Below are 24,765 nucleotides of genomic sequence, written 5' to 3' on the forward strand. Positions count from 1 at the left end.
GATGATTTAACTCTCCTAAAATATTAATTGATTATAACTGCTTCCAATCTGTGTGCTAGACTATGATTGTTTTGTGCAACAATGAAAGGTATATTGTCTTCTTTTCCAAGTATGTGCATTTTAGGAGCAATAAGACACTCTTGTGCATCAATGAGTCGTCATGTGTTGTAATTTGACTGTCTCTGAGGCACAGCCTCGGCCTGTCTTTGCCTTATCTTTTTTTAAACGTCCACATCTCCCTCCCTGGTCTGCGGTCTCTTTAAATCCAGATCCAGTGGAGGAGAGCTGCGCGTCCTCACAAACTTGTCTGGCCGCTGTGATTGCCCGCACTCTGCCTGATAAACAGCTGCTTACCATTTAGGGCACTTCTCAAAGTTTTTTCCCCCAAAACTCCTCGAACTGGGACTTTTTTTTTTTTTTGTGTGTGTGTGTGTGTATAGCTCTGTCGCTGTGTCTGTGGATGTTCAGATATAGAAAGTCTGCACCGCTGGAAGCTCAAGTCTGGATTCTAGGTTTGCGTAATGCTGAGGCGTCCTCTGTTCAACATCTGGATTAACTATTTGGAGTCAGAGCTAGCGGCCCTACACAAAACTCTGACTGTCTAGCCTGTCTTTATGGAAAGACCGTCCTTTTCTCTGGAATTTAACTCCTTTTGACAACCTGAGTTTCGCTCATAGATTATGTATTCTTTAAAATGGGTGCGAACAATGGAAAACAGTATGGAAGCGAGGGTAAGTGCTGTAAATTACAACTTTAAAACACGTTTTGTCTCAATTGCAGTTTGAAGGACGAGCTTTTTTTTTTTTTTTTATCAAACCCCCTGCTCTACATAGTGAAAAGGGGGCTATTATATTACCGTTATTTAAGACAGTTTCCCAATTGAGTCCAGCTGAACTAAAAATAGAAAACAATGTGCAGTTATATTGGTCTGTAGCTTCCTTGAGGTTGACTACACATAAGTGAGCTAGCTGAAAACTAGCACATTCCCTCTATATCTTTAATTTTCTCACAGTGAGTGTTTCCTTTCCTTGTGTAAGTTTTACTTACACCGTACTCCATTCAAAAATCTTCAAATTGTAAAGGGCATGTGTTGTTATGGAGCTAATGGCTGCTTCTGACTGTTAACTGCGTACTTTTTAATATACTGTTTAAAGATGTGCAACGTTTATATTCAGCCTTTAAGATATAGGGTGACATCTGGTGGTCACATTGTAAGCACTGAACAGTTTCTAACTGTACTGTGCAACATAAAAGTTCAAAAGAAAACACATAAAGCTGCTATTAGTTCAGACACTTCTCTATTTTTTTTTTTTTTTTTTTTTACCCATCATTTAACTTTCATTGTCTATCCAGCTGCAGTAAAAGGCAGTTTACAAAGTGCTATAGTAAAATTGTTTGAAGTCTATGTCCAAAAACTTGCATAGTTATTATTTGACGTGCAAGTTTCAGGCTGTTGAGTTGAAATCAGGAACAGAGGTGGCATTTCCAATCTGTAATAAAGTCAGTTTAAGTCAAGTAGCATCTCACTTTGTCAGAACAGCTGACTTGGCAGGACAGCAGGCTCAGCAGACAGCACCTTGTAGCCTCATTTATGGCTTGTTTTTAAAGAAGAAGTGTTTTTAATTTTTTTTTTTTTTTTAAAGTCCGGCAGGTTTAGTGGAGGTGGGTCAAAGGACATGAGTGTTTGGGTCTGTTGGCACTTAGTCATTCTTATCTTGATAAAAGCCAATTCCAGAGATTTTTGTCCACAATTCCTTATCCTACTATTGTTTGACTTGGAGGCCATTTTGTGTATACTTGTGTACACTTCAGTGCCATATAATCACAGTGTATCTCACAATATTTGCTTTAGACCAGTTGAAAAGATGCAAAATAGCTACAAAATTGCTACAGTGAACAGCAACATGCTAACAAGTGTTAGCAACAGCTTCTGAGATGGTTTCTTCCAGGCTACACCTGAAGGTAACTTCAGGTTTTGTTCAATAAGAGTCGGTGATGTTTAGTGTCTCTCCTGCAGCTGAATGTTTGATGTTGCCCCAGGGCAGAGCAAAAGAGCCAAGGGTTTGTGAGAGGACAAGTTAACTATGATCAGAAGGAAAATACACATACTTCTGGTACCAGTTTCCTTTCTTATTTCTTCATGACAATAATACTGACAAACCCAAATATCACTATCCTTTGTCCTGTTACCTTCGTATCAATAGTGTGCCAATATTGGACTACAGGCAGGAAAAAAGTTATTAGTGTGTCCAAGCAGTGAGAGGCATTCACTGTCCATCTCACTCAGCTAAAAGATAAATTCAGATTTTTTTTATCCAGCTGGAATGCAGCTTAAACCCTGTAGAAGACAATATTACAAAGTCTTTATGACATTACGATAACTAAAATCTGGATCTGTTGACTCTTTTACCACAATATTGATACAAATCACCAAACATGGCATTAATGAGCTGTAATATCAGCTCAGCAGGAAAATCGACTGGTTAAATGGTTAAACTGCAAAGAACAAAGCACATTACCCTTCATAGTTCCCCCTTTGTCCTCTCTCACCCCTCTGTCCCACTGTCTTTTTCATCTAAGATGTACTCTCCAACATTACTTATTCAGAAAAACTGTGGTCCGGCTACACCAAACACATCATTTCTGTCTCCAGAGCAGAAATGTTTGTATAAATAACATTCCAATGTGCTCTCTTCCTAAGTCAATAAGTGCAGAGAAAAGATTGGATCTCATGATGTTAAAAATAACATGTGGACCTCCAGCCCCACCTAGGAATCCAGCCTGCTAAGGTACACGAACAGATTATATCACAGGTTTCAGTCCTTTTCACTCTGTGTTCTGTATTACCAACAAAATCACCTGTCTTTACTCTTATCAGGTTAACAGTCATTAGTCAGGCGGGAGAAATATGACAAAGGCTATGCAGACTTTATTCTTGCTGCACAGCAGTCACTGCCAGTGGCTTTCATGGTCACTGTTATACCTTACTGTGCAATTAGTACTTAGCAAAACACAAATCACTCTCATTAAACTCAGTATAACTACTAGTGCAAGCAGAGTCTTTTGTGCTTGTTGTTGATGTGACATCACCAGATGTTAGGAGGATGATGTCAAACTCCCCTGGTGCAAACATCTTTTGTGTGCTCACCAGGATTAATTTGATGAGTTTGAGATTGAAAACATTAATTTTAGGATTTTGGAGAAAATGTTTTGATACATCTTCTAATTGATAAGTTTGCAGAGAAATGTGATGCTTAACATGTAAACATTATTGGTCATCAGATGAGTGGGTTTTCAGGGGCTTTATTGCATGGAATACACATTTTCTGGTGCGCCAGTGTTTTAGCAAAGATGCTTGCCAGTTGTCTGAAGTGTTTATGGCTAGAAAGCATCATTCCTCTTTAAAGTTTTAATCCTTGAGACTGGTGACAGTTGTGATTACTGGTCTCTGTCAGAAATACAACCGCACAGCAACTGGTGTATCTGTTTACAGGGCAACCAAACAAACTCACATTGTTTTTAGTGCTGCAACCAATGATTATACATTGCTGATTATTCTGAAAGTTATTTTCTCGATTAGCTGATGAGTCCTTATGTCAATCGCACTTTCCAAAAGCCCAAAGTCATGTCTTCAAATGTTTTGTTTTGTCCGACCAACAAACCAAAAGCCAAAGACATACACGCATAGAAGACCAAGTAAACCGGAGAAGTTGGGGCTAGAGAATATTAGCATTTTTTTCTATTTAAAACAATTAATCAACTATCAAATTAGACACCAAATAGTTTTATGTTGATCAACTCATTTACTAGTGTTGCAGCTCTAGTTGTTTTGATAAGGAAGTCTGACTTCATGCTGCACACCGGCGAGTAGTTCCTGTTGAATCGCTCATGCTGAAGTACACAATATGAATACAGCGCGAGAAGGGAGGACCCCATCACTTACACTGACAATTTTAACAGTGATGCAATTAAAAAAGGTAAATACACTGAATTGCTATTGCTGCAAAAGTGTTGACCAATGTAAGCAGGAAAATTTGGGACTTAATTTCATGACAATCATCAGGGATTTATGTCTGATAAACAGAACATATTCATATAGATTATATTGATTAGGTTATAAAGATTATTCAAAGTATCGTCAGCTCACAAAGGAAGATATTACAGAGTGTTTCAGATATCATCATCTTGATACTGTCTAAGGCCAGAGTTTTATTTACAAGTGCAGAATTCTGCGGTCAATCGGTCCACATCTGTTTTCAAGTGTGATTCCACAATTAATTACACACTGGTCACAACTATGCAGCAGCCCTCCACCAACACATTATATAAGCATAAGACAGGAAGCAGGAGCTTTTCTGAAAGTTGTTTTTCCATGAAAGATCCAAATGCGTCAACCAAGCAGCCCCGCAGAGTCCTTCATGCCGAGGACAAAAATCCTGTAACCAGCTAGATATTGAAATGTATTCGCTCGACTTGACCCAGCTTCAGGCTTAGATATTAGAAAAGTGGTCTGAGTCATTTCAAGGAGCAATAGCAGATGTGCTGGCTCAGTGATGTCACCACAAAATGTCATTCATACTCATACCATATGAGCTGCACTGGTTTTATGGTTTATATTATTATTTCATATGTAACTGTGTGATCATGTGTCTTTGGTGTGGCTGAGTGTGGGGACACAAGTTGCACAAGCTTTCATATTTACGTCTTTTTCAGGAACTGTCAAGTCTGTTTAGGTGGCTGCAGTTGATGCGCATGTGGGTGCGACTGTTTGGGAATACCTCTCCGGCCTGTCGTGCTGGGTGAAAGGCGCGTACTTAAGTCTCAGGAAAGCCACAAAGCTGCATTTATGAACTGACAGAGGAATAAAACGCCATAAACAACTACTCCACAGGCAGCCTGCAGTCACCATGGCAGTGAAGCCTGTCGTACTCCGGCATCGGAAGCATTCAAACAGATATTCAAAAGAATATGCCTTTGAAATTTAGCTCTCCTGTGTGACTGTGTAGAAATCCAACTTCTCAATCCAATAATGCAAGTATAGCTCATAAAAGAGGAGTTGTATATTCATGGGAACTTCATAAAAAGCACTTGTGAGACTGCACAGTCTCTACAAGCTAAGACGTATGCAGGAGTGTTTCCTCACTCGTCCTCCAAGGACGTGAAGGCTGAAAGGCTGAAAGGCTTCTATTCTTCTTCTAAAAGACTTTTATTCTTCTTCTACATAACAAAAAAAAAAAAAAAAGGACACTTACTGAGACGAACCAGCAGATACTTTGTGCATGTGCCAAGGCCAACCATTCATCCGAAATTGAGGAACATAAAAGTCATGAAAGCAGAGAATGATGTGCTTTATAATTCCATACACTTCATACCTCCTTAACTTATTGAATACATCATGAAAGTGCTTATCTCAGACAGACGCTCTTCAGGATTTGAATATAAAAAAGTGTGTTTTTATATGACAAGACTGAGTTCCAGAGGCAAACTCTCAATTCAACGAAGAGAAACACAAAATTCTGGTTTTTCTGTATTATTCTATATATATATATATATATATATATATATATATATATATATGACATTAAAGTGATATAACACAAGTCATATTAAAGTTGTCATACTATGTCCCAGCAATCTTGTTTTTCTTCCCATTTCCCCCGCAGGTAAAGGGAGCTCAAGCATCTCTTCTGACATAAGTTCGAGCACAGATCACACACCAACTAAAGCTCCAAAGAATGTGGCTACCACCGAAGGTAAGGCATCTGGTGCTCATTAACCAAACTCCCCTCCCTTCTCCTTTACCCTCCTCTTCTTCTTTTCCTCCTCCCACCCCACTCTCTTTCTCCTCCTCATCCCCTTTCTGCGCTGCCTATTTTTGGAGAGAAACCTGTGTGTTCCTGGGATAACCCTAAATTGAAAACAAACTCACAGCTTCCATCAGAACCCAGAAAGCAAAGGCATTTCTTGGGCTTTGTTTTAGAAGAAGAAAAAAAAAACCCAACTTCTGGCTTCTCATTGTGGAAGAATGCTTATCTAAACTGTGGTCGTATCAGGCTCAAAGCATTGCCAAGGAGGGAGGGGAGGGAGGGAGGTACGTGTGCTCGAGATAGGGCGAGAGGGATTTTGCTGGAGACGGCAAAGGTGTGGGGAGTGAAAATGGGGACGGGGAGCTTCACCTTCTGCTCAGACGCCATTCTTACTCCTCTCCATGCAGCTCTCTGGCTCCCTCTCGCCTCCCCAGCCTCCTGCCTGCCCAGGCAGTCGTCCAACCCTGGCAAAGTTAATGCAGGGAACTGCTCCTCTTTGTCAGGAGTGTATGTGTTATGAATGTAAACTGTGTGCTCACTGCATTGGTTGAAAAATACTTTGCAGCTGACAGATGCCTTTTGAAGCCTCCTGTCAGCAGCTGTCTTGAACGTGGATCAGTCTGATGCATCTTTAACAATCTGTCAGTCGACGCAGCAGTTTTTTATTTCAACAGAACTGAAACAGTATCACATAGTATCACAGTCCCAGGTGCTACATATCCACTGTCTTGTAAAAACCTTCAATTTCTTTGAATAAAAAATTTGTATATTTTAATATTTTTTATTAATATGTTTTTTTTGTTATATATTTTTTTGTTTTTATAATAAATGAGCAATAAACAAGCTTAACCATAATACTTTCCTTTAAGCTTTAGTTTTTAACTCATGAAGACATAATCAAAACTTGTCCAGTAATAGCCATATAGAGCAACATTTTAATGAGCAGGTCCCCGTTTTTTGTTTTTTATTGACAAAAAAAAAACTCCACAGGGGATCTTTATCCCAGAGGGTGTCAGGGCAGTTTGCATATTTATTTGACTCAAATGCAAACCTGTAGAAACTTTATAAAATAAAACAGCCTGCTGCTGATGAGGGCTGAGAGTGTGAACCAAAACAGTAAAGTTGTGGTGTGTAAAAAAACCAAAACAATAAGCTTAAAGAGGCTAAAATGCTCCGTAAAGCTGAGGTAGACTACAGAGCTAGGTGGTGACTGTCTTTTGGTCTGTTACTTGAGGGACATCTTTCACATTACGTACTGTCATTTGATCCATTGTTAATGTTACATTTTTGATAAGTGCAGCTTTAACCATTTCTTAGTAGCAGACTTATTTTCATAAGCTTTACAGCCCCTTTGAATATGTTGTGGCTAATGTCACCTATCACTAAAAAGGTAACATCTAAAAATATAGCATCTTAAAGCTCATTATCTCACAACGCTTTACAGGTTTAAAGAGTGTGTTTAACTTCCACTGGGCAGGAAGTATTGATTCGATTGAATCAGACAGTGAAAATGAAACCTCAGCACCCTGTGAATAAATTGCTGAGTCACTCATATTGATTATAAACCTTATCGAAACCCCCAACAGATACGCTCTGTCTCCCTTTGTGCTGTGGTCTCTCCTCCTCCGAGTTGACCAGTGAGTCACCGAATGTTTTGCACGCTCATGCGCTCTTATACTCACCCTGTTCCTCTCGTGCATTGTCATCAGCAATCATAAATTTGCTGTGGCATGATGAATGTAGTATTCTTGTGGCTTGGAGCTGCCCACAAGAAAACAAATACCAGCTACAGCCTGTGTTTATAACTGTCTGTCAGCCGAAGATTTCAAGGTGTTTCTCAGAGAGAAAAGAAAAGGAGCGAAGAGAGGAAAAAAAAACAAACTCCTCACGAGGCATCTGATGTTGTTTTGGTTTCACGCAAGATGTGTGTCGATTACTTTATTTCAGCAAGGTTAATTCACCGATTAACCTCACAGAATGTAGAGTGGAGTATACAGTGGTCTTTGGATAGGGCCGGTTACTGTTACTCATCGAGCCTCGCTGGAAATGCTGACTCATTTGGATCTGTCCATTGAAGAACTGCTGGAAGTGAACCCAGTACAGAGTATTTTGGGGAAATCGATAATTATCCTGAATGTGTCCACTTAGAGAACAACCTGTGCAGATAGAAATATATAGACAAGAGTATAGTCCATGGCCAGTGGCTTCCCAACCATAATTTCCCTCCTGTGTTATGACTGAAATTGGTATTTTTTTCTCCATGCTAAGTGGGAGTAATTACATGGTCTGGAACCACGATGGCCACAGTCAAATCCCCCCTCCTTAAAAAAGCATAGATACACACACACACACACACACACACACACACACAGTGGCAGATCACACAGTCCACCTCGTCCTGTGGTCCACTAAACTAATCAGGAAGCAGTCTGGGCTGTTTCCCCACCACACACTGGGAGTATTCATGTTAGGGCCTGCAAAGTCTTCATGCTGCAGTAATGTCACAGCATTAATAGTCAGTCAGTCGGTCAGTCAGTCAATCACTCAGTCAGTCAGTCCCACACCACTATATCACACATCAAAAGTACATCTTCCAGTAATTGCAGCAACAATATAAAGAACCACAAGAAAAACATAAATCCTAACATTATATATACATCTGCATACCAGTAAGTTTAATGTGTGTCTGTGCAAATCTTAAAATAAATGTAATAATAATAAAATAAATTAAAACAAGAAATGCTACTAGCTTAATATTTATTCTGATAAAAGGCATTTTCCTCATCTATAGGGTTTCTCCAAGTGACAGGCTAATATACATGTTTCCTATAATGTTTTTACTTTGCTTATTAACATATTGCATGCATACCAGTAAAAAGGGGGAAACAAAATAGTCTTTATCACTGAGGAACAAACCCACCTCTGTTCTTCCTGACTGACATGCTGCAGCTTGAACATTATTAATTGAAGTGGATGCAGTTCTAGTCAGACCTAAATAAATGTCAGACTTTTCTCCATCAGATATAAGGCAGGGTGATGTGGTTGAAACCATAACATTATTTAAAAACGGTTTTGTTTCTTAATATTGTTATATTGTTACATTTCATTTTATTACAATCTCCTTAAAATTTGGACATGGGAATTTTGTGATAATGAAAACACAATACAATCATATTATCACTGAGGAGTTCACTTAAAGACATTTCCCCTTGAGCCAATCAAATTAGAAGAATTTCGTCAAGTCACTCTCACCCACAGCTTCTTTTTAAATCTGTGACATTACAGAACTACTGAAGATGCTGTAACTGCTGCTGGATTCAACTTTTCATTTGTGAGAGAAAGACTGTTATTTCTTCTCTCAAAAATACATATGTGTAAGATCCAAACTGGCAATGAATGGCTGGAGACGGCACCAGTTCTGACCAGGAATGTTTCATTTTTGTCAAAACAAGAACCTGTGCCATCAGAAGAATCTGAAAGATGCTATATTCACCTCACGATTCTAGACTTAGTGGCTTTAAAGTCAATAAACCATAACATTGAGTTATTGTCCATCCATAATGTCAGTATGCAGATGGAAAGTAGGCCATTGCCTGTCTTCTTTCACTGGTCCAACATCTATTCCCACAAAATCAACATTAGGAAGTTACACTCATTCTCGTCCTGAAAACAAACTGTGCTGGGCAGTCATCTGGCAATTTTTTGCAACATGTCTCTGTTTTCATTTATTATTTAGACGGGCTTGTGGTGGGCTGACCCAGTTGAGTTGCTTATTAGCTGCAGACTGAAAGGCACAGTCCTGGACAGTAAATCCTTCTTGTGGGATGAAATTGAGTATCTCCCAGCAGGGGTTACACTGTGACCCTGTCTGGGCCTCAAGGGTTTGCTTTGGCACAGCCGAACTCAGGGTACCTTAGGAATGTGGCTCAGACATGGTAGGAGCAGAGCCACAGAAACAGCATCCTGAGAGGTTCAGCCTGTGTGTTATAACTCTTGAAGATCCTTTTTGATCCTGCTGTATCAGTTGGAGCTTGTGCCAAGCTTTAGCCACTGATGTAACGCAGACTCACAGGGGTGTTGATCATGCCAGAGCGGCCATGCTTTGGGGTCAGCTCCATCACATGTTTATACCGGCACCAGGAAGGTAGCTGAGGCACAGGGAATGGTGGGAACAATGAGCACGACGCCTTCCTCTCTGTCTGCAGAGGACCAAAGAAACTGTGATAACAGTGACAGGGAAAAGCTTACTCTGTCCAACACTGTAGTAAAAGATTACACCGTAAACATGCCATCATTTAAATGCTGTTCTCTATATGCTTATCAGACACACTACATTCTTTAGATTATATTTCCTTTTCGTACATTAAGTCATTCCAGCCTTCTTGTACTGCAGAATCAGACTGGGATTGCAACTAACAATTATTTTAATTATCACCTAATATGTAATTGAAGAGTCATTTAGTCTATGAAATGTTTGAAAAAAATGTGGAAAAAAATGGCATCAACTGTCTCATGGAGCCCAGTGATGTCTTCAATTTCTTTAAAGATTTTTAATTTACAATCATATATGACAAAGAAAAGCATCAAATCCTCACTTTTGAGGAGCTGAAACCAGAGAATATTGAGAGACTTTTTTTGCTTAAAAAATTACTGAAAAGATTAGTTGATTATCAAAATAGTTGATGAATTGGCTAATTGCAGCGCCAAATCAGATAGATTAGAGGAGAAGTGTCAGGCACGTTGATTCGTCATTCGATCATAGTGGAAGACAACTAAATCAGCATGAAGGATGCCTCACAAATGTCTGACAGAAAGATTAGCTTCATGAAATGATTTGCTTTCCATAATTTTAAAACGTCTACAAGAGATACGACATCATCATCTGCACATATGTAAACATGGCAGAGAAATCCTATCCACAGTAATCTTTATTTAATCAGGCAAATCCCACTCGGGAGAAGCAGCATTTAAAAACATGATTTCACCTCTGATTGTCAAGCATGTCATAAGAGACCGCACACAATGATACATATTTAAGCCAAGTTATTGCAGGAATTAAAGGCCCCTTGATCACCTAATCTGTTGTTTCCGTTAAAATGCAAGTTTTCTGAAATTCCAACAAAATAAAATGTGAAGTGAATGTATTTCCGCTTCTATTTCCAAAACAGAGTCCTGGAGTTCACCTCTACATCACTGCAGCAATGGAAAAATTTGTGAAGAGTAACTGAAACAAGATTTTCAGTTACTCTTCACAAAGTATTGAAAATGTGCATCAAAAAGAAGTGGATGGAAATGTATCTCTAGGGCCTATCTAAAGGCATACATGTTGACAGACTCTTATTAGATACTCCTAATATTGACTGCTTTGAATTCCCACATAGCTGTCGTGAAGACAGTGTGAGGGTCAGCTGTCCAGTCTAAACAGCCCCACCAGAAAACCCCTGTCTCCATCATGTTAATATTTTTGCCCTCCCAAGGGCAACAAATCCCTCGCACTTCATCTGTAAACTAACCTCACACGCCGATGACCCATTTACTTGTGTTTACTCAACCGGATATATAGTGTTTCACTGTTGATTTTTGCCGTGCCAAACATGAAAGAGGCTGCAGCGAGGTGTTTGCGTGTATCATTGCCAGGACATTTTCCCTGCAGAGAGAACATTTAAGTTGTTATCCTCCACTTGCACTGTAAATGTAACCTTTATCGTTCATCTGAAGTCGTTACTGCAGCATTTCTTCTGAGCTAAACAACTCTGGGCAAACTTCGAACTGGTGTGACAAATTTATCTTTCTGAGGCCTTGGTGAAACTTAATGCTGCATTTGTTCTGCTGCGCTACAGCTGCGTTGGAAGTTCTCAAACAGGCAGAGAGGTTTGTTTAGATGAGGAAGCATCTGTTTCTTGGGGGAAATGTTTGGCAGGTGATTGACTATCTTATGGAGCGTTAGAGGAAGTAATGTAGGAGGTTGTTCTTGTTTTATTCGCAGAAATTCACAGCCTCAAGAAGTTTCTACTCATAAACTACAAGCCACACTGGTGGAAAAAGAATCTGTCCCTTTTCACCACTTTCACTTAGGACACAGAGCAGCAGCCTGCAGTTATTTTAAGACTTTTTCAACAAGCCTATAGCAATTGTAATGAGAAATATCAGTGGTTTACTTCTAATCCTCATTGGAAATAGTCTACAGAAAGAGAGAAGACAGAGAGGCAAAGAATGCCAATGCTATTTCCCCCAGATTTTCTCCATCAGCTGTCCTCGCTCCTCCCCCTTCCTTTCTACCGCTCCCAGAGCCAGGAAATCTGAGCAAAAAAGCACAGAACAAGGCGGTGAAAGAAAAAAGAAAACAAGTGAAAGCAGTTTACCGAAGGAGCTGGAGGAAGGGGGGAAGGAAAGGCAGTTCAGCAAGCAGAGCTCTCCATCTCATAACTCTTCTCTGATTGCTGCTCGGTCTTGTCGTTCTCTGTCTCAGAGAGGAAGCGCTGGCCTTGTTGTTTTCAATGCATTTGCCATTTTGTTCAACAGGGTCACATTTTTCAGTTCTACTACAGCAGCGTGTTTGACAGGAGTTGGGAAAGGTGCCACCTGGCCGATACACACTCCTGCTTCCTGTAAGAGTTTGGTTCCAGAGTAATGTTTTTACTATGATACACCTGGGTCTTTGGGCTTTTATGTGGCAATATGACCAAACTTGTGGACCAGCTGAACTGACACATTGGACTTCCCCTCTCCTCTTCTCATACTGTGGTTTGTTTCATTATGTAAGCAGGGAAGTGTCAGTTGTGGCTGAAACTGCAATGGTACAAAAATGAGAGGAAAATTTCTCTCTGGATGGTTTTCTTCGGGGAATCTCAGTTCAATGAAATGTGCTTTACAGAGCTATGTCTTGAAAGAACAATTTGAACAACTTATTTGCTTTTTTTAACATTAGCGTGCTAATGGGATGACTCTGAGGTCGGTGATGTCAGCCTGTTGGTTAGTCGACACCTTTGGTCCAAAGTGAAATATCTCAACAACTGTTGGATTGCCATGCAGTTTGGTGCACACATTAATGTTCCCTCAGGATGAGCTGTAATATCCTGATCCTTTCACTTTCCATCTAGCACCATCAGTTGGCATTATCACTTTGAGCATATGAACCTGCGCAGCCTCATACAGCCATTAGCATGGCTGTAGACTTAGTTTTATTTATTTAAAGAACATTTGTGGTTGTATGTGTTCTGGCTTTTTCATATAGAGCAAGTTTGACTTTCACTGAACTGCAGGAACATTTGTTTTGGCTGCTCTTAATACCTTTTCGATGACTCAGGCCCTTGACATTTAGTTGTTTGGATTTTAATTAAATTCAAACATCAACATCAACATCAAGTGGGTGTCAAGTGCCAAAGAAACAAAAGGATTTTCTACGAAAGGAACAGTTTGACATTTGTTCGCTTTCTTGTCGAAAATTAGAAAAAATGACGGATGCTAAATATGAAGGTAGCTCTAGCAGCTGTTTAGCTTAGCATAAAGACCAGAAGCTGGGGTAAATAGCTAGCTTGGTAAGAGGAGGTGCTAAAGTGGCACCTCGCCTACCATAACCTCTAAAACACTGTGTCTTGTTTGGTTAAGTCACAAACAAACAGAAATGGAAAAATGAGTTTTGTGTGGCAGAGTTGTGGTATTTCTATTCAAGTTATTAAACCACATAAAAAGATTAATTATGTTTTGTTGTTTCACTTTGCCTCACTTATCTTTTTTCCCACCTTCAAAGTTGCTAAGCCTTCATAGGCCTTCATTCTTCCTGTGACAAATTTTAGGGATTGAAATCTTCCATGAGGTGCCTGAACAGGACTGTGATGTGAAGCTGGTACAAGTAAAGTAAAGGTTTGTAGCACAACTTCACCTACTTCAAGGTGCATGGAGATAGGAAAACGTCTAAAGAGGTCAAACCTCCAGCAACACTTGCAGTAAACAGAAGAACTTCATTGCTGAACCATCGCGTTACGGCTTATGTCATCACCAATTACAAGCAATGTTAAAATAGGTTTGGTATGAGACAGAGAAAATACAAATCAACCACCCATATGTGAACACATACACATAATCTGCCAGTGGGGCTTCCACAGTGATGGGCTGGACATATGATCATGTGCCTTCAGGCCTATCGTTGGGCCTATATTTACCCTATTTGAATGTTCCTTGTAATGTGTTTTGTGATGACCCTGATGAAGGCCACAAGCCAAAATGCATCAGTCTAATAATAAACTTCTTTTGTATACTGTAAGTGCTGCTGGAGTTTTGACCTCGTGTAGCCGATATGACGGTCCTGCACTATGTTATTCCTTCTATCTACAATCCAGAACCAATCACAACCTTGCACAGGGCATGGTTGCACTCTTTAGCTAACAAAGTGAGATTTTATGAAGAACCTTTTTTTTAAGAGTCCTTGTCCGTCTATAAAGGAACTAACACACGAGACAAAATAACCTCTCTCTGAAGTTAAAGTGAACCCTTTTCTGTCAGGAGTTTATAACCGCAAAAGTTCCAGCACTTCCCTTGTTCTGTTGCTTTAACCACATGAGATCATTACATTTGCTCCTCATCACAACCAAATCAACCGTTTGGGCCAGCGCTCACTTTTCCATTCCTTTCTGATGTGCAGTTCGTCTTGGTGCTGCGTGTGTGTGTGTTTGTGCAGCCAGAGTTACCCTCAGTCATTTAATGTGACTGTCACTCCACACACAAGCCCCTCTCACACACCACTGCCAAAAAGGATAAACTGTACAGTAAGGCACCTCATGCACACGATTCGCCCCATCTTTGACATCTTGATTTGACAACTTGTTAAAAAAAATGACATCATCATGAATTTTCAGTAATTTGCCAAAGGTCAGATCAATTCTGAATGATGCCAAAATTGCTTCTGCAGCCTTAACTGTCATCTCTATCCTGGAAATTTTGTGCTGTAGTGAACAGACAAACACAAAGGCTCATTTCTGAAGGAGTGACTCCACGGCTCCAAATTTGCCTTTAGGATATCAGAGCGTCTGCTGTCCTCCTCAGCTGAGGATTTATAAAGTGATGAGGGCAGAGCGTGGAGACGGTTGTGTCTTTCGAGCAGACAGAAGGACTTTAAGAGGCGGAAAACTCCCATAAGGAAATTAGTCGTGATGTCGGGAAAGAGTGTTATAGTTCCTGGCGCATGTATGACCGAATCTGTTGCTGCACAAGCTTCAGAAATGAATCTCGAGACTGAGTGAGTGTGAGAGTAGCTGCAGCCCAGAAGTAGAGGAGTTAAGGGGGTTGTGTGGAGCTAAGGAGTCTGTTTCCTGTCCGAGTGTGCACATTGTAAAGGAACCAGCAGGCCCTATTGTCTTTCAGGTTGTGTTGTGACGCAAGACCTTCCTGTAGTGAGGGCTTTGCTGATAGCCCAGCCGCCACACTGTACGGTAATATCAACTTCCATGTATTCAATAAAACCTGAGACAGACCCAGATGTTTTTTATCCCAGGAGTTCTCTCTCTCTCTCAGTCAGATGTTTCCCTTTAAAAAAAAAAAACTGGAGCACGTAACCATTTAGTGCTGATAAATCAATTGTGTTTTTGATTCTCTTTCACTTGAATCCCCACTGGCTGGTTGTTTTTTATTAGCTGATACTTCAATTTTAACACTTCCCCTCTTTTGTGTTGATTTGGATTTCATTTTCTGACTCATGAGAAGAAAATGAGCATCTCTGATACTCCACACCACCCTGTCTTGACAGGGAGGAGCTCAGTGCAGAGCAGGAACATGTCACAGGCCTAATGGCATTGAGGTAATGGATTGGTCTGTCCTGCCAGATGCAGCAGTAATAATCCTACAAGCTCCAGACAGGGTCTTAGCAGAGCTTCACAGCAAGGCAAGATCCTGAGTGGAATCCCTATAGCTTTAGTTTATGACCAGACTGCGTCAAAGTCTGGATTGACCCTGCCTGTGCACTTGTCTCTGTCTCTGCTAAAGTCTGCAGGCTCTTCTGCCAATTTATCTTCCCTCTTTCTTTTCTCTATTTTCTTTTGCTTTCCCTTAAAATCTGTTTTTCTGTGTTACTTTAAAAAAAAAATCATCATGTCTTTGTCATTAAGGCAGCATCTCTCTGAATATTCAGGGCACCTCTTTATCAGGCAGGCAGGCATCTTGTCTATTCAGTGATCACTCCAATTGATCTACATTAAACTTCTGGTATCAAAGCACAATCCAGATGTGTCTCAGAAGTAAGGCTGTAGTTGAAGTTAATGGGATCCTGCTGCGGCACTGCTGCAGATCAGCTTAGATTTGGGTATTAGTGGCAAATGATTTCAGCCAAGTATGCCTTGCTGTGGCTATATGTGCATTCAAAATGCATGAGTTTCTCTTTCATTTCACCACTGCTCCGTTGTTCTTTGTCCAGAGTAAAGACCAGATGTTCCACTGTTTCTCCTCTGATTTCCTAAACCAAACTGAGTCTTCCACCATCTGCTCTCACAGTGCCTTCAAGAGACATTTAGCAGCTGTATGGTATTTGTTCTGTTAATGATACGTTTGCAGTGATACAGAGATATAAAACACAACACCGTTGGTTCACTTGCACAGTTTACAGCAGGAACCAGGACTTAAAGGAAAGTTTATTTTTTCATGCTTAGAGTTTCGAGCCGCAGGTAAAATGTTCTGAAGTGGCCCATAATTCCCAACAATCCTAACACAAGGTCCACTTACTAGCTTTTTGTGGTGCTTTCAGTTGTATCAGATTCAGTCTTTATTAGTGGATAAAGTTTGCTTAGTTGCCATGGAGATGTGCAGGCTCAGTAGCTCTCATGATTTCATTCATAGCACTTCTAGGACTTCTCATCCACGTTGGCTCATAAATTGAGCCTGTAGTTCATTATTAATGTAAGAAAAACTTTTTTTTGACAATAACAATCCCAACTCAAAGTTTACTTAGATGTGATACAGTTGAAACTTCCATTAAAAGTTAGTGTTTGGAGCTTGAGCAGGGATTGTTTTGTCAAACTGTTTCCAAAGTCAAGACTGAGCTTTCGAGGCTTTTGAGGAGGATTTATTTATTTATTTACTTATTTTTGCTTTTGCATTCATACCTAGTATCTTATGTCTTAATTCCATGGCTCTGTATTTAGCCTTTGTCTGCATGGCTGGCTTCGAAACAATGTGTTTGTCTTACTATAGAGGGCTTGGTGTCTGCTGCTGACAGTCTGGGAAATGTATGTTACAAATGCACTGTATGAATAGCCCATCCAAAAAAATAAGCTCACAAACCATTAAAAAAATTACTGGGGCTCCTCAGATGCCAAAATGATGCATTTATCTCATGTCCAGAAGTGACAAAGTGTGAAAAATGTGAATATTTCAGTCATAAGATCACTGTCAACAACTTCATCCTTGCTTATTGTCAGGCAGTTGTTAATGGTGATTGGATAAACAGAGGCCTCATGCAACTAGAAAATAGATAGATAACACCTGGACTTCCTTAAAGTGATCCACATGTTGTCTATCCATAATCCAGTGCAACTAAGCAACTGTGAATCTGTCTTCACTTAACTTTCCCACCAGCTGTGTGAAAATGTGTCTGGGTATACAGGGGGTGGATGTAGTCTAAGTAGTAGCACTGTGTTTCTCCAGGCTTGAGCACTCTTCTGATCAGCGACACATGTAATTACGCAATTTGGAAGCATCTCCTTGGCCAACGGCATTAGCTTGGACTTGAATAATAAAGCCGGACCTCATCCATCCATCAAAACTAATGACTCAAGAAATGTGTCTGTGTCTTGCCTGCACATGGCTCTGTGGAAAATCTGATCATCTGCTGGATGTTGTGACTTTGGCAACAAAACGCTCGTGTAGACCTTTTTGTTGTGATGCCGAAGGATTGATCTCTGACTTTGGACTCAAATGCCATGAATGTGTACACTTGCATCATTAATTTTCCTATAATTCAATGACAAAAATGTAGTTGCATTGACCAGATGCCAAAAATATACTGATTTCCACTTGTTTGTACAGTTCTGCGTTGCAGAGTTTGTGGTTCCTGCCATGTTGGATAAATCCACAAACACTAGGTATTAACTCAGGAATCTTGGAATATTTATAATGTACTTGAATAAACATAAAAACCCAAGAAGCACTACTGTCATGGCATATTTGTACAGGTGTGTGAAATTTGAAATAGATGAGGTGTTTATAATGGCCTCAGACCATTAAATCCTTTGTATTAAGTTAAAAAAATGCATTATCATCAGAGAAATCCAAATGAGAGTAACACGGGCCAAGATAAGCTAGATGACCTCAAGGAAATGAACCCTACACATTTATAGTTGAACTAATCATGGACGGACCACCCATAAGAATGTGATGCATTAAACCCAAACTGAGGTCAGTCGTATCCCACAAGAACGATTAAATCCCACAAGCTCACGAAAGCTGAATAAAATGTGTTTGCTGCAGATTCATGCATCTTGGACGGCGGCGTTCCTTATTTTGCTCGAATTTGGACGCGAGTGAGACTTTTAAGGCACACAGGAGGCTGTTTTAAAGTAGCTGCGAATCGGAGGACATGTTCCCGAGAGGATGAGCCTGTGGATGTCATCAGAGGCAGACTGAACTGAAGGTCTGGAATACAGATCCGCAGGACAGCCGTAAGGACGGTGTCACTGCCCAGCTGTCTGTCTCAGCACACAAATCCACATGACAGGCAGGATGCCGTCCATTTGTCATGCACATGCTGACATACGCTGTGTAGGAGCAGCTGACTGTTGGCCCTGAAGCCAATGCAATTCAATTACGGTGAAATCTACATGACTGGAACTAGAAATGTAGGTTAATACAGTGCTCATATGCCGTGAACACAATTATATAAGCTTAGATTTATGGGAATCACAGGTTGCAAAAGTCTAAATGCAAAAATGATGCATTTGAATACAACACTGCAAACTACCATCTCAAAAATGCCAAAACATCACAAGCTTTAAATTGCCGTACTTCTTAGACCACATATTGATTCCTCAAAATATAGAGCCTCAGGAACAACATCCGGAATTAAAAGTCCGGTTCAGTCCATTCCTGTTTGGATTTCCACCACATCTTAAAAACCAAGATTAAGCAAATTAGATTGATAAAGGATTAAAAAGTGAAAGCTTTGTTTTAAGCTGCAGTTTTGGCACATGATTAGACAACAAGCAGAGTAACTATGGTCATTACTGCAAAGTGGCAAAGATACACTGACTGATTTTTTCAATTGTTTTACTACATGCTGAAACAATTAGAAAATATCCCCACCTTCTCTCTCTTTATATGTTCTTATTTTGAATGTTTAACTTGTTTAAACATCAGTAACATTGCAAGAAATGCAGAAATTTGCTTTTTCAAGTCCTGATATTGATACTAGTGATAGCTTCAATAGTTGCTTAGCCCTCAGAAAGTACTTCAGGATTAACTTTGATGTACTAACACCCAGGAACCACTGGAACTACAGTACATAGGTTCCTGCAGAAGTGTCTTCTGCATTTTTAATTCTAACATGAATTCAATCTTTTGGGCCACAAAGTAGTACAGGAGGAGCAGGAACTACAGCCCAGGGACCAAAACTGGAAGTAGATTCCTACAGTGAAAGGCAAGTAAAGTTCCTGAGTCCCTAAAAAGGTTCCTAGACAGGTTCTTATGGTGGAAAAGGGCCAGTTGGTGTTTTTGTTATGTGTCCACTACAAATCTTTGGTACTGTAAATGTGCCCTTTGGAAAAATTGTCAAGTTTCTTGGTTCCTCTAAAGGTTCCTGGGTTCTTGGAAAACATATGGAATTAATGCCACATACCCAAGTGTAAATCTTTGACCAAAATTTATCACCTTTCAGAATAATAGTCTTAACCTAAAAACACTTTGACACTGTAAATGTTTTGTGAAGATGATTCACTAGAGCAAATTCATACTAAACTTGTGTTATCATTACAGAACTATTACCATCTCAAACATAAAGAACACTTTTATTTTGAAAGATGAGAAGACCTCATTTTTTGCCCATTAAGCCCACAAACTCATAGTTTGACAGCTGTAAGTGACATCATACTCATGACTACTTGAAATGCTTTTAGTGATGACTATCAATCCAACCGAACTCCTCAAGACTGGACAAGACGAACTGGTGGGGGGGTATCGAGGAGACACAGATAGCATCAGAGGAGAGCACTCAGTGTCCCAGTGTGATGGGTTGATCCTAGGGATCAGATCCAACGCTTGATCCAATAAAGGTGGAGGCTCTATCGTCTCACGCCACAGTGATGGGATCCAGCCACCGCTTCTCACAGCTGCGTCTTCAGCCATGGCGGCAATCAGCGCACATCTGTCAGGGGGGGCTCAGTGTTTACACAGGGCTAACCGTACATTGTTAGCCCCAGCACCAAACTCCTCAGCTGCTCACTTTGAAGCTACAGAGTTCATCTGATGAAGAGGCCCTGTGACTGCTGCCCAAATGCCTGGAAGATAAATGTGACACATTTTTTCCCCAAACACCCCAAAACATGATAACGAGACCCATGGAAACTCCTCTTCATTGATGATAAAAGCTGGTGTCACCATGACGCCATCACCGTGATCCCTACACTTCAGTTTGTGGCCTGTTTTTCTTGTTTCCACAAATAACTGTCAAATATAATGTGACATTATCTAATTTCTAGTACAGACACATCAAAGATTAATGGAATTAATGTTAATAATTAATGGAAAACATACCAAGTTTCCCTTCAATGAAATGTAAATAAAATTGTCTTGCCTTGTCTTAAAGTCTTGATTTCTCTTTTTTTCCAATCTGTCTCTTGCAAGTCCCCAAACTTTAGTGAGGTGTAAACTAAATCTAGTAGTATCTCTTTAAGATGCTAATCTATTTTTTTTCTTGCATGGAAACACTTAGTTTCTATGTCTTACAGCAGAGTCACCATTAGCTGTTCTACCCCCCTCTGTAAAACTTACACATTACAATACAGTCACTGAAGGACTGTTTTTAGTTGTCAGAAGTCATTCTAAGAAGTGGAGGAAATTACTTGTGGAAATATAAGTGCATGAGTCAGGTTACAGTATTCATTGTAGAATTATTCTTGGAATGTACTAAATGTCACAGATTGATGATATTAAACAATGTATCTGAGGGTGGATTTTTCCATTAATAGAAATGGAAACAGGACGATGCTGATCTTGGCTTCCAATTTGCCAGATTCGGAAATAGAGCAAAAAGTTCTCAGGATTTGCACCACTTATTGTTCTTATAAAGTCTTAGATATCATAGTAAAAGTCTCAACACTGTTTAGAGATCACATTAGACCAGGTTTAGCTCAAAAGCTTCTGTACTTACACTTGTCAAACCAGGACTAGATCAACAAGTAGACTCCAACACACAGTTTCAGTTTTTTTGAAACATTGTATATTTGTAAAAATCTGACATGTGCAATTGATGATGAGGGATCACAAGCAAACAATTGTTATTTATAGAGGTTCACAAGCCAAAAAAGTTTAAAACACACTGGGATTTTTAAACAAACTGGACTTAAAAGGAAGAAACTCTCAGAAACTGTTATTGGCTTCAGACACTAACTCTCTTCGACCCTCTCTTTTTTCTCTTCTCTCTTTCACTCTGTCCACAAATCTGTCTCATCCCTCTTCAGCTTTAGACTCCAGCACAAGGACTCTGAGCACCCCCAGCCCTGGTCTGATCCTACCGTCCAAGTCCTCCTCTCTCTCCTCACCCGCTCTCTCCAGCAACGGCCATGAGACCAACTCCTCGTCTTCCTCCTCTGCCCCCGCCGAGACGGTCGCCGTGGTCCACCCCCAGCCCGGCACTCACACTCGCTCCCGTCAGTCAAAAACCCATCACCATGCCCCCATCGACGTCCTCCCCGACCACACCCTTCTGCAAATCTTCTCCCACCTCCCCACAAATCAGCTGTGCCGCTGTGCGCGCGTATGCCGCCGCTGGTACAACCTGGCGTGGGATCCGAGGTTGTGGAGCACCATCCGGCTGACGGGAGAGCTGCTCCATGCTGACCGTGCCATCAGGGTCCTGACCCACCGGCTGTGCCAGGACACCCCGAACGTGTGTCTGACCCTGGAGACAGTGGTGGTGAATGGCTGCAAGAGGCTCACTGACCGGGGGCTGCATGTGGTGGCTCAGTGCTGCCCGGAGCTACGTCACTTGGAGGTTGCTGGCTGTTATAACATCTCTAATGAGGCGGTGTTTGAGGTGGTATCCCGCTGCCCCAACCTGGAACACCTGAACCTCTCAGGTAAACAGAAAAGAAAGATTTTTTACTTGTCATATTCTACAAGATGCAACCTTCTTACCTTGATTGGTGGCTGAAGGCAGGCTCATTCAGTTTTATTAAGGAGTGGCTGCTACCTGACATCACACACGTGTGGATTTACCTCAAAGAATTCCTCCCCTCAGTCCTTCTCAGTCATTTCTTCTAAAGCTGGTAAAATCATTAGAGGAGCAGGAGAAGCTCTGCCAACCTTAAGCTCCCATGTGGGAGAAGAAAGGCTTTCTTTAGCTGAAAGCAGAACTTACCTCAACATGAGTAAGAGGGCTGGTCTGCTGCTTTCATTAAGGAAGTGACACAAATAACATTGACTTGGACAGGACTCCAGTGGCAGAGCAATGTCTGCACCATTAGCACCAGGAAGTAAGCCCTTTGTTGCAGAAATAGCCTTTGAAAAAAGTTGTGGTTCTTATTTGAAAGGCCAAAAATAATGAAATCAAATCTATTTTGTAACTAGTACGGACATCAGCCTTTGATTTTTATCCTGAAAAATGACCACAGTTTTGGTTTTCTTGGACTCGGTTGCACTCGAACGTTTTCATGCCTCTAGGTGGAAGCATGTAGCCAAATACTGCAGGGTTTACTCTGGCGCCATCTGGTGGCAGCATCCTCAACATCCCTCTATTGAAAGAAATGGGACAAAATCCATCCAGTCCTTGTTCTCCAAAGTTTATCTGAGGTCCATGTGCAATATAAAAATGTTTTAAGTATATCTGAAGCGAATATCACACTTTAGAAGTCTGAATTAGTCAAACTGAGTAGATTACTCTCACAGTCTTTCCTTGCTGAGTTGTACAAATACTAAAAAGCCTGTAACTTTGGAAAAGACTGTTAAAGCCTCAACTTAGCTTCAGCTAAACATCTGGAGAGCAAAAACTGTGGATTTTGTCCCCCATCTCTTACATTAGAAGCACATTAGAAACACTCAGAAGGGCAGCATTATGAACAGGAGGACTGATTAAAGCAAGCAAAATCAGTTTCAGTGTTCATATGGGGACCTGAATACTGTTTAAAGACTGTGTAAACTTACCTTTTAAATAAAATCAGTCTACATTGGAGAGATAAGTTATAAATAATTTTGAGCTGACTACCTTCTCTTCCTCCTCCCACAGGCTGCTCCAAGGTGACATGTATCAGCCTTACCCAAGAGGCCTCACTCCAGCTGTCCACCCTGCATGGCCAGCAGATTTCCATTCACTACCTAGACATGACCGACTGCTTTTCCCTCGAGGATGAGGGCTTGCGAACTATCGCCTCCCACTGCCCTCGTCTGACACATCTGTATTTGCGCCGCTGCACCAGACTGACAGATGAAGCCTTGCGCCACCTTGCTCTCCACTGCCCTTCAATAAGGGAGCTCAGTCTCAGTGACTGCCGCTTGGTAGGGGATTTCGGCCTGCGGGAAGTCGCCCGACTGGAGGGCTGCCTGCGCTACCTGAGTGTGGCCCACTGCACCCGCATCACAGACGTGGGCATGCGGTACGTGGCTCGCTACTGCCCGAGACTGCGCTACTTGAACGCAAGGGGCTGTGAGGGGCTGACAGACCACGGCCTAAGCCACTTGGCCAGGAGCTGCCCCAAACTCAAGTCTCTGGATGTGGGTAAATGCCCACTGGTGTCAGACAGCGGGCTGGAGCAGCTGGCTATGTACTGCCAAGGCCTGAGGCGAGTGAGTCTCAGAGCCTGTGAGAGCGTAACAGGCAGAGGACTCAAAGCTCTGGCAGCCAACTGCTGCGAGCTGCAGCTTCTCAACGTGCAGGACTGTGAGGTGTCGCCAGAGGCTCTGCGGTTTGTCAGACGCCACTGCCGGCGCTGTGTCATCGAGCATACAAACCCCGCTTTCTACTGAGGCGTGGAGTTCTTGGAACTGGTCCTCTGACAAGTGGATGTTCTAATATTCCTGCTATGGTGTTGGCAGAGTTCGGCGGCTGATGTGTCAGAACTGGTTGAAAACTGGTGTGCAATACTGGCCAGAATTTGTCTTTTTAAATCCGCTTAGTGACGATTGATGCTGTCCTTTGAAAATACTTCAATAGAATGTATTTAACATATTTATCTGTAAAAAGGCAGAGAAAGTACAGTATTTCAATATATGACTCTTTTTTCCAACATCACAATTTGCAATGTAACAACATGCTACAACACTGAGCACTGGGTACAGTTGGGTTACCATTTTAAAGCATTGTAATATATTTTATTTTAAAGTTCATCATCACCTTAAGGCCCTGAATCATAATCATAACCATACATTACTGCATCTATTTATAAACAGCAAGTATCTTCAGACTAAACCACTAAGAATGTAGCTACAGAGCAGCAACACAGCAGATCTGGTGATTTCAAATATACTCAGTTTCACTTTCTTTATGTTGTGTGCATATGCACTTTATGCAACTGTACTGACAATCACTTCAACTGAGCTCAAAGTGTCATGTACCAGATTTTGTCAATAGTATTTCTCTTAATCAAAGGTTACTGATGCAAATGCCAAATAGAAACAAACTGTTGTGGGACCATTGTTGAAAATAAACAAGAACACATTGCTGCTATAACTGTGCCAATAAAATTCTTCTAAAATCCGCCTCCACAACTGTGAGTGTTTTACCCAACCCCTCATTACCGTCTTAAAGGATTTAAGTCTGCACAAGTAA

General features: G+C 41.0%; 1 protein-coding gene and 1 long non-coding RNA gene across 2 annotated transcripts; one reads left to right on the forward strand and one right to left on the reverse strand.

The window, feature by feature from the left end:
• Nucleotides 1–279: 279 nt before the first annotated feature.
• Nucleotides 280–24,700, forward strand: LOC139625113 (F-box/LRR-repeat protein 7-like). The gene is made up of 4 exons (XM_071484774.1): nt 280–731; nt 5,664–5,753; nt 21,464–22,081; nt 23,227–24,700. The coding sequence occupies exons 1-4, from the start codon at nt 695–697 to the stop codon at nt 23,961–23,963; spliced, it is 1,482 nt and encodes a 493-aa protein (XP_071340875.1). The 5' UTR covers nt 280–694; the 3' UTR covers nt 23,964–24,700.
• Nucleotides 21,200–22,946, reverse strand: LOC139625115 (uncharacterized). Its single transcript, XR_011691836.1, has 2 exons — nt 22,221–22,946; nt 21,200–22,074 (listed from the first exon to the last, which is right to left on the reverse strand). It is a non-coding gene; the product is annotated as an uncharacterized lncRNA (long non-coding RNA).
• Nucleotides 24,701–24,765: the final 65 nt, after the last annotated feature.

Source organism: Trachinotus anak, unplaced genomic scaffold, assembly GCF_046630095.1.
Source record: "Trachinotus anak isolate AG129_WGS33_773 ecotype Australia unplaced genomic scaffold, CSIRO_AGI_Tana_v1 ptg000009l, whole genome shotgun sequence".
In the NCBI taxonomy this organism is placed as follows: Eukaryota; Metazoa; Chordata; class Actinopteri; order Carangiformes; family Carangidae; genus Trachinotus; species Trachinotus anak.

Coding starts and splice junctions, on each gene's coding strand:
- LOC139625113 (XM_071484774.1), top strand. CDS start 695: ATGGGTGCGAACAATGGAAAACAGTATGGAAGCGAGG. Junction 732..5,663: donor AAAACAGTATGGAAGCGAGG/GTAAGTGCTGTA, acceptor TTTCCCCCGCAG/GTAAAGGGAGCTCAAGCATC. Junction 22,082..23,226: donor GGAACACCTGAACCTCTCAG/GTAAACAGAAAA, acceptor CTCCTCCCACAG/GCTGCTCCAAGGTGACATGT.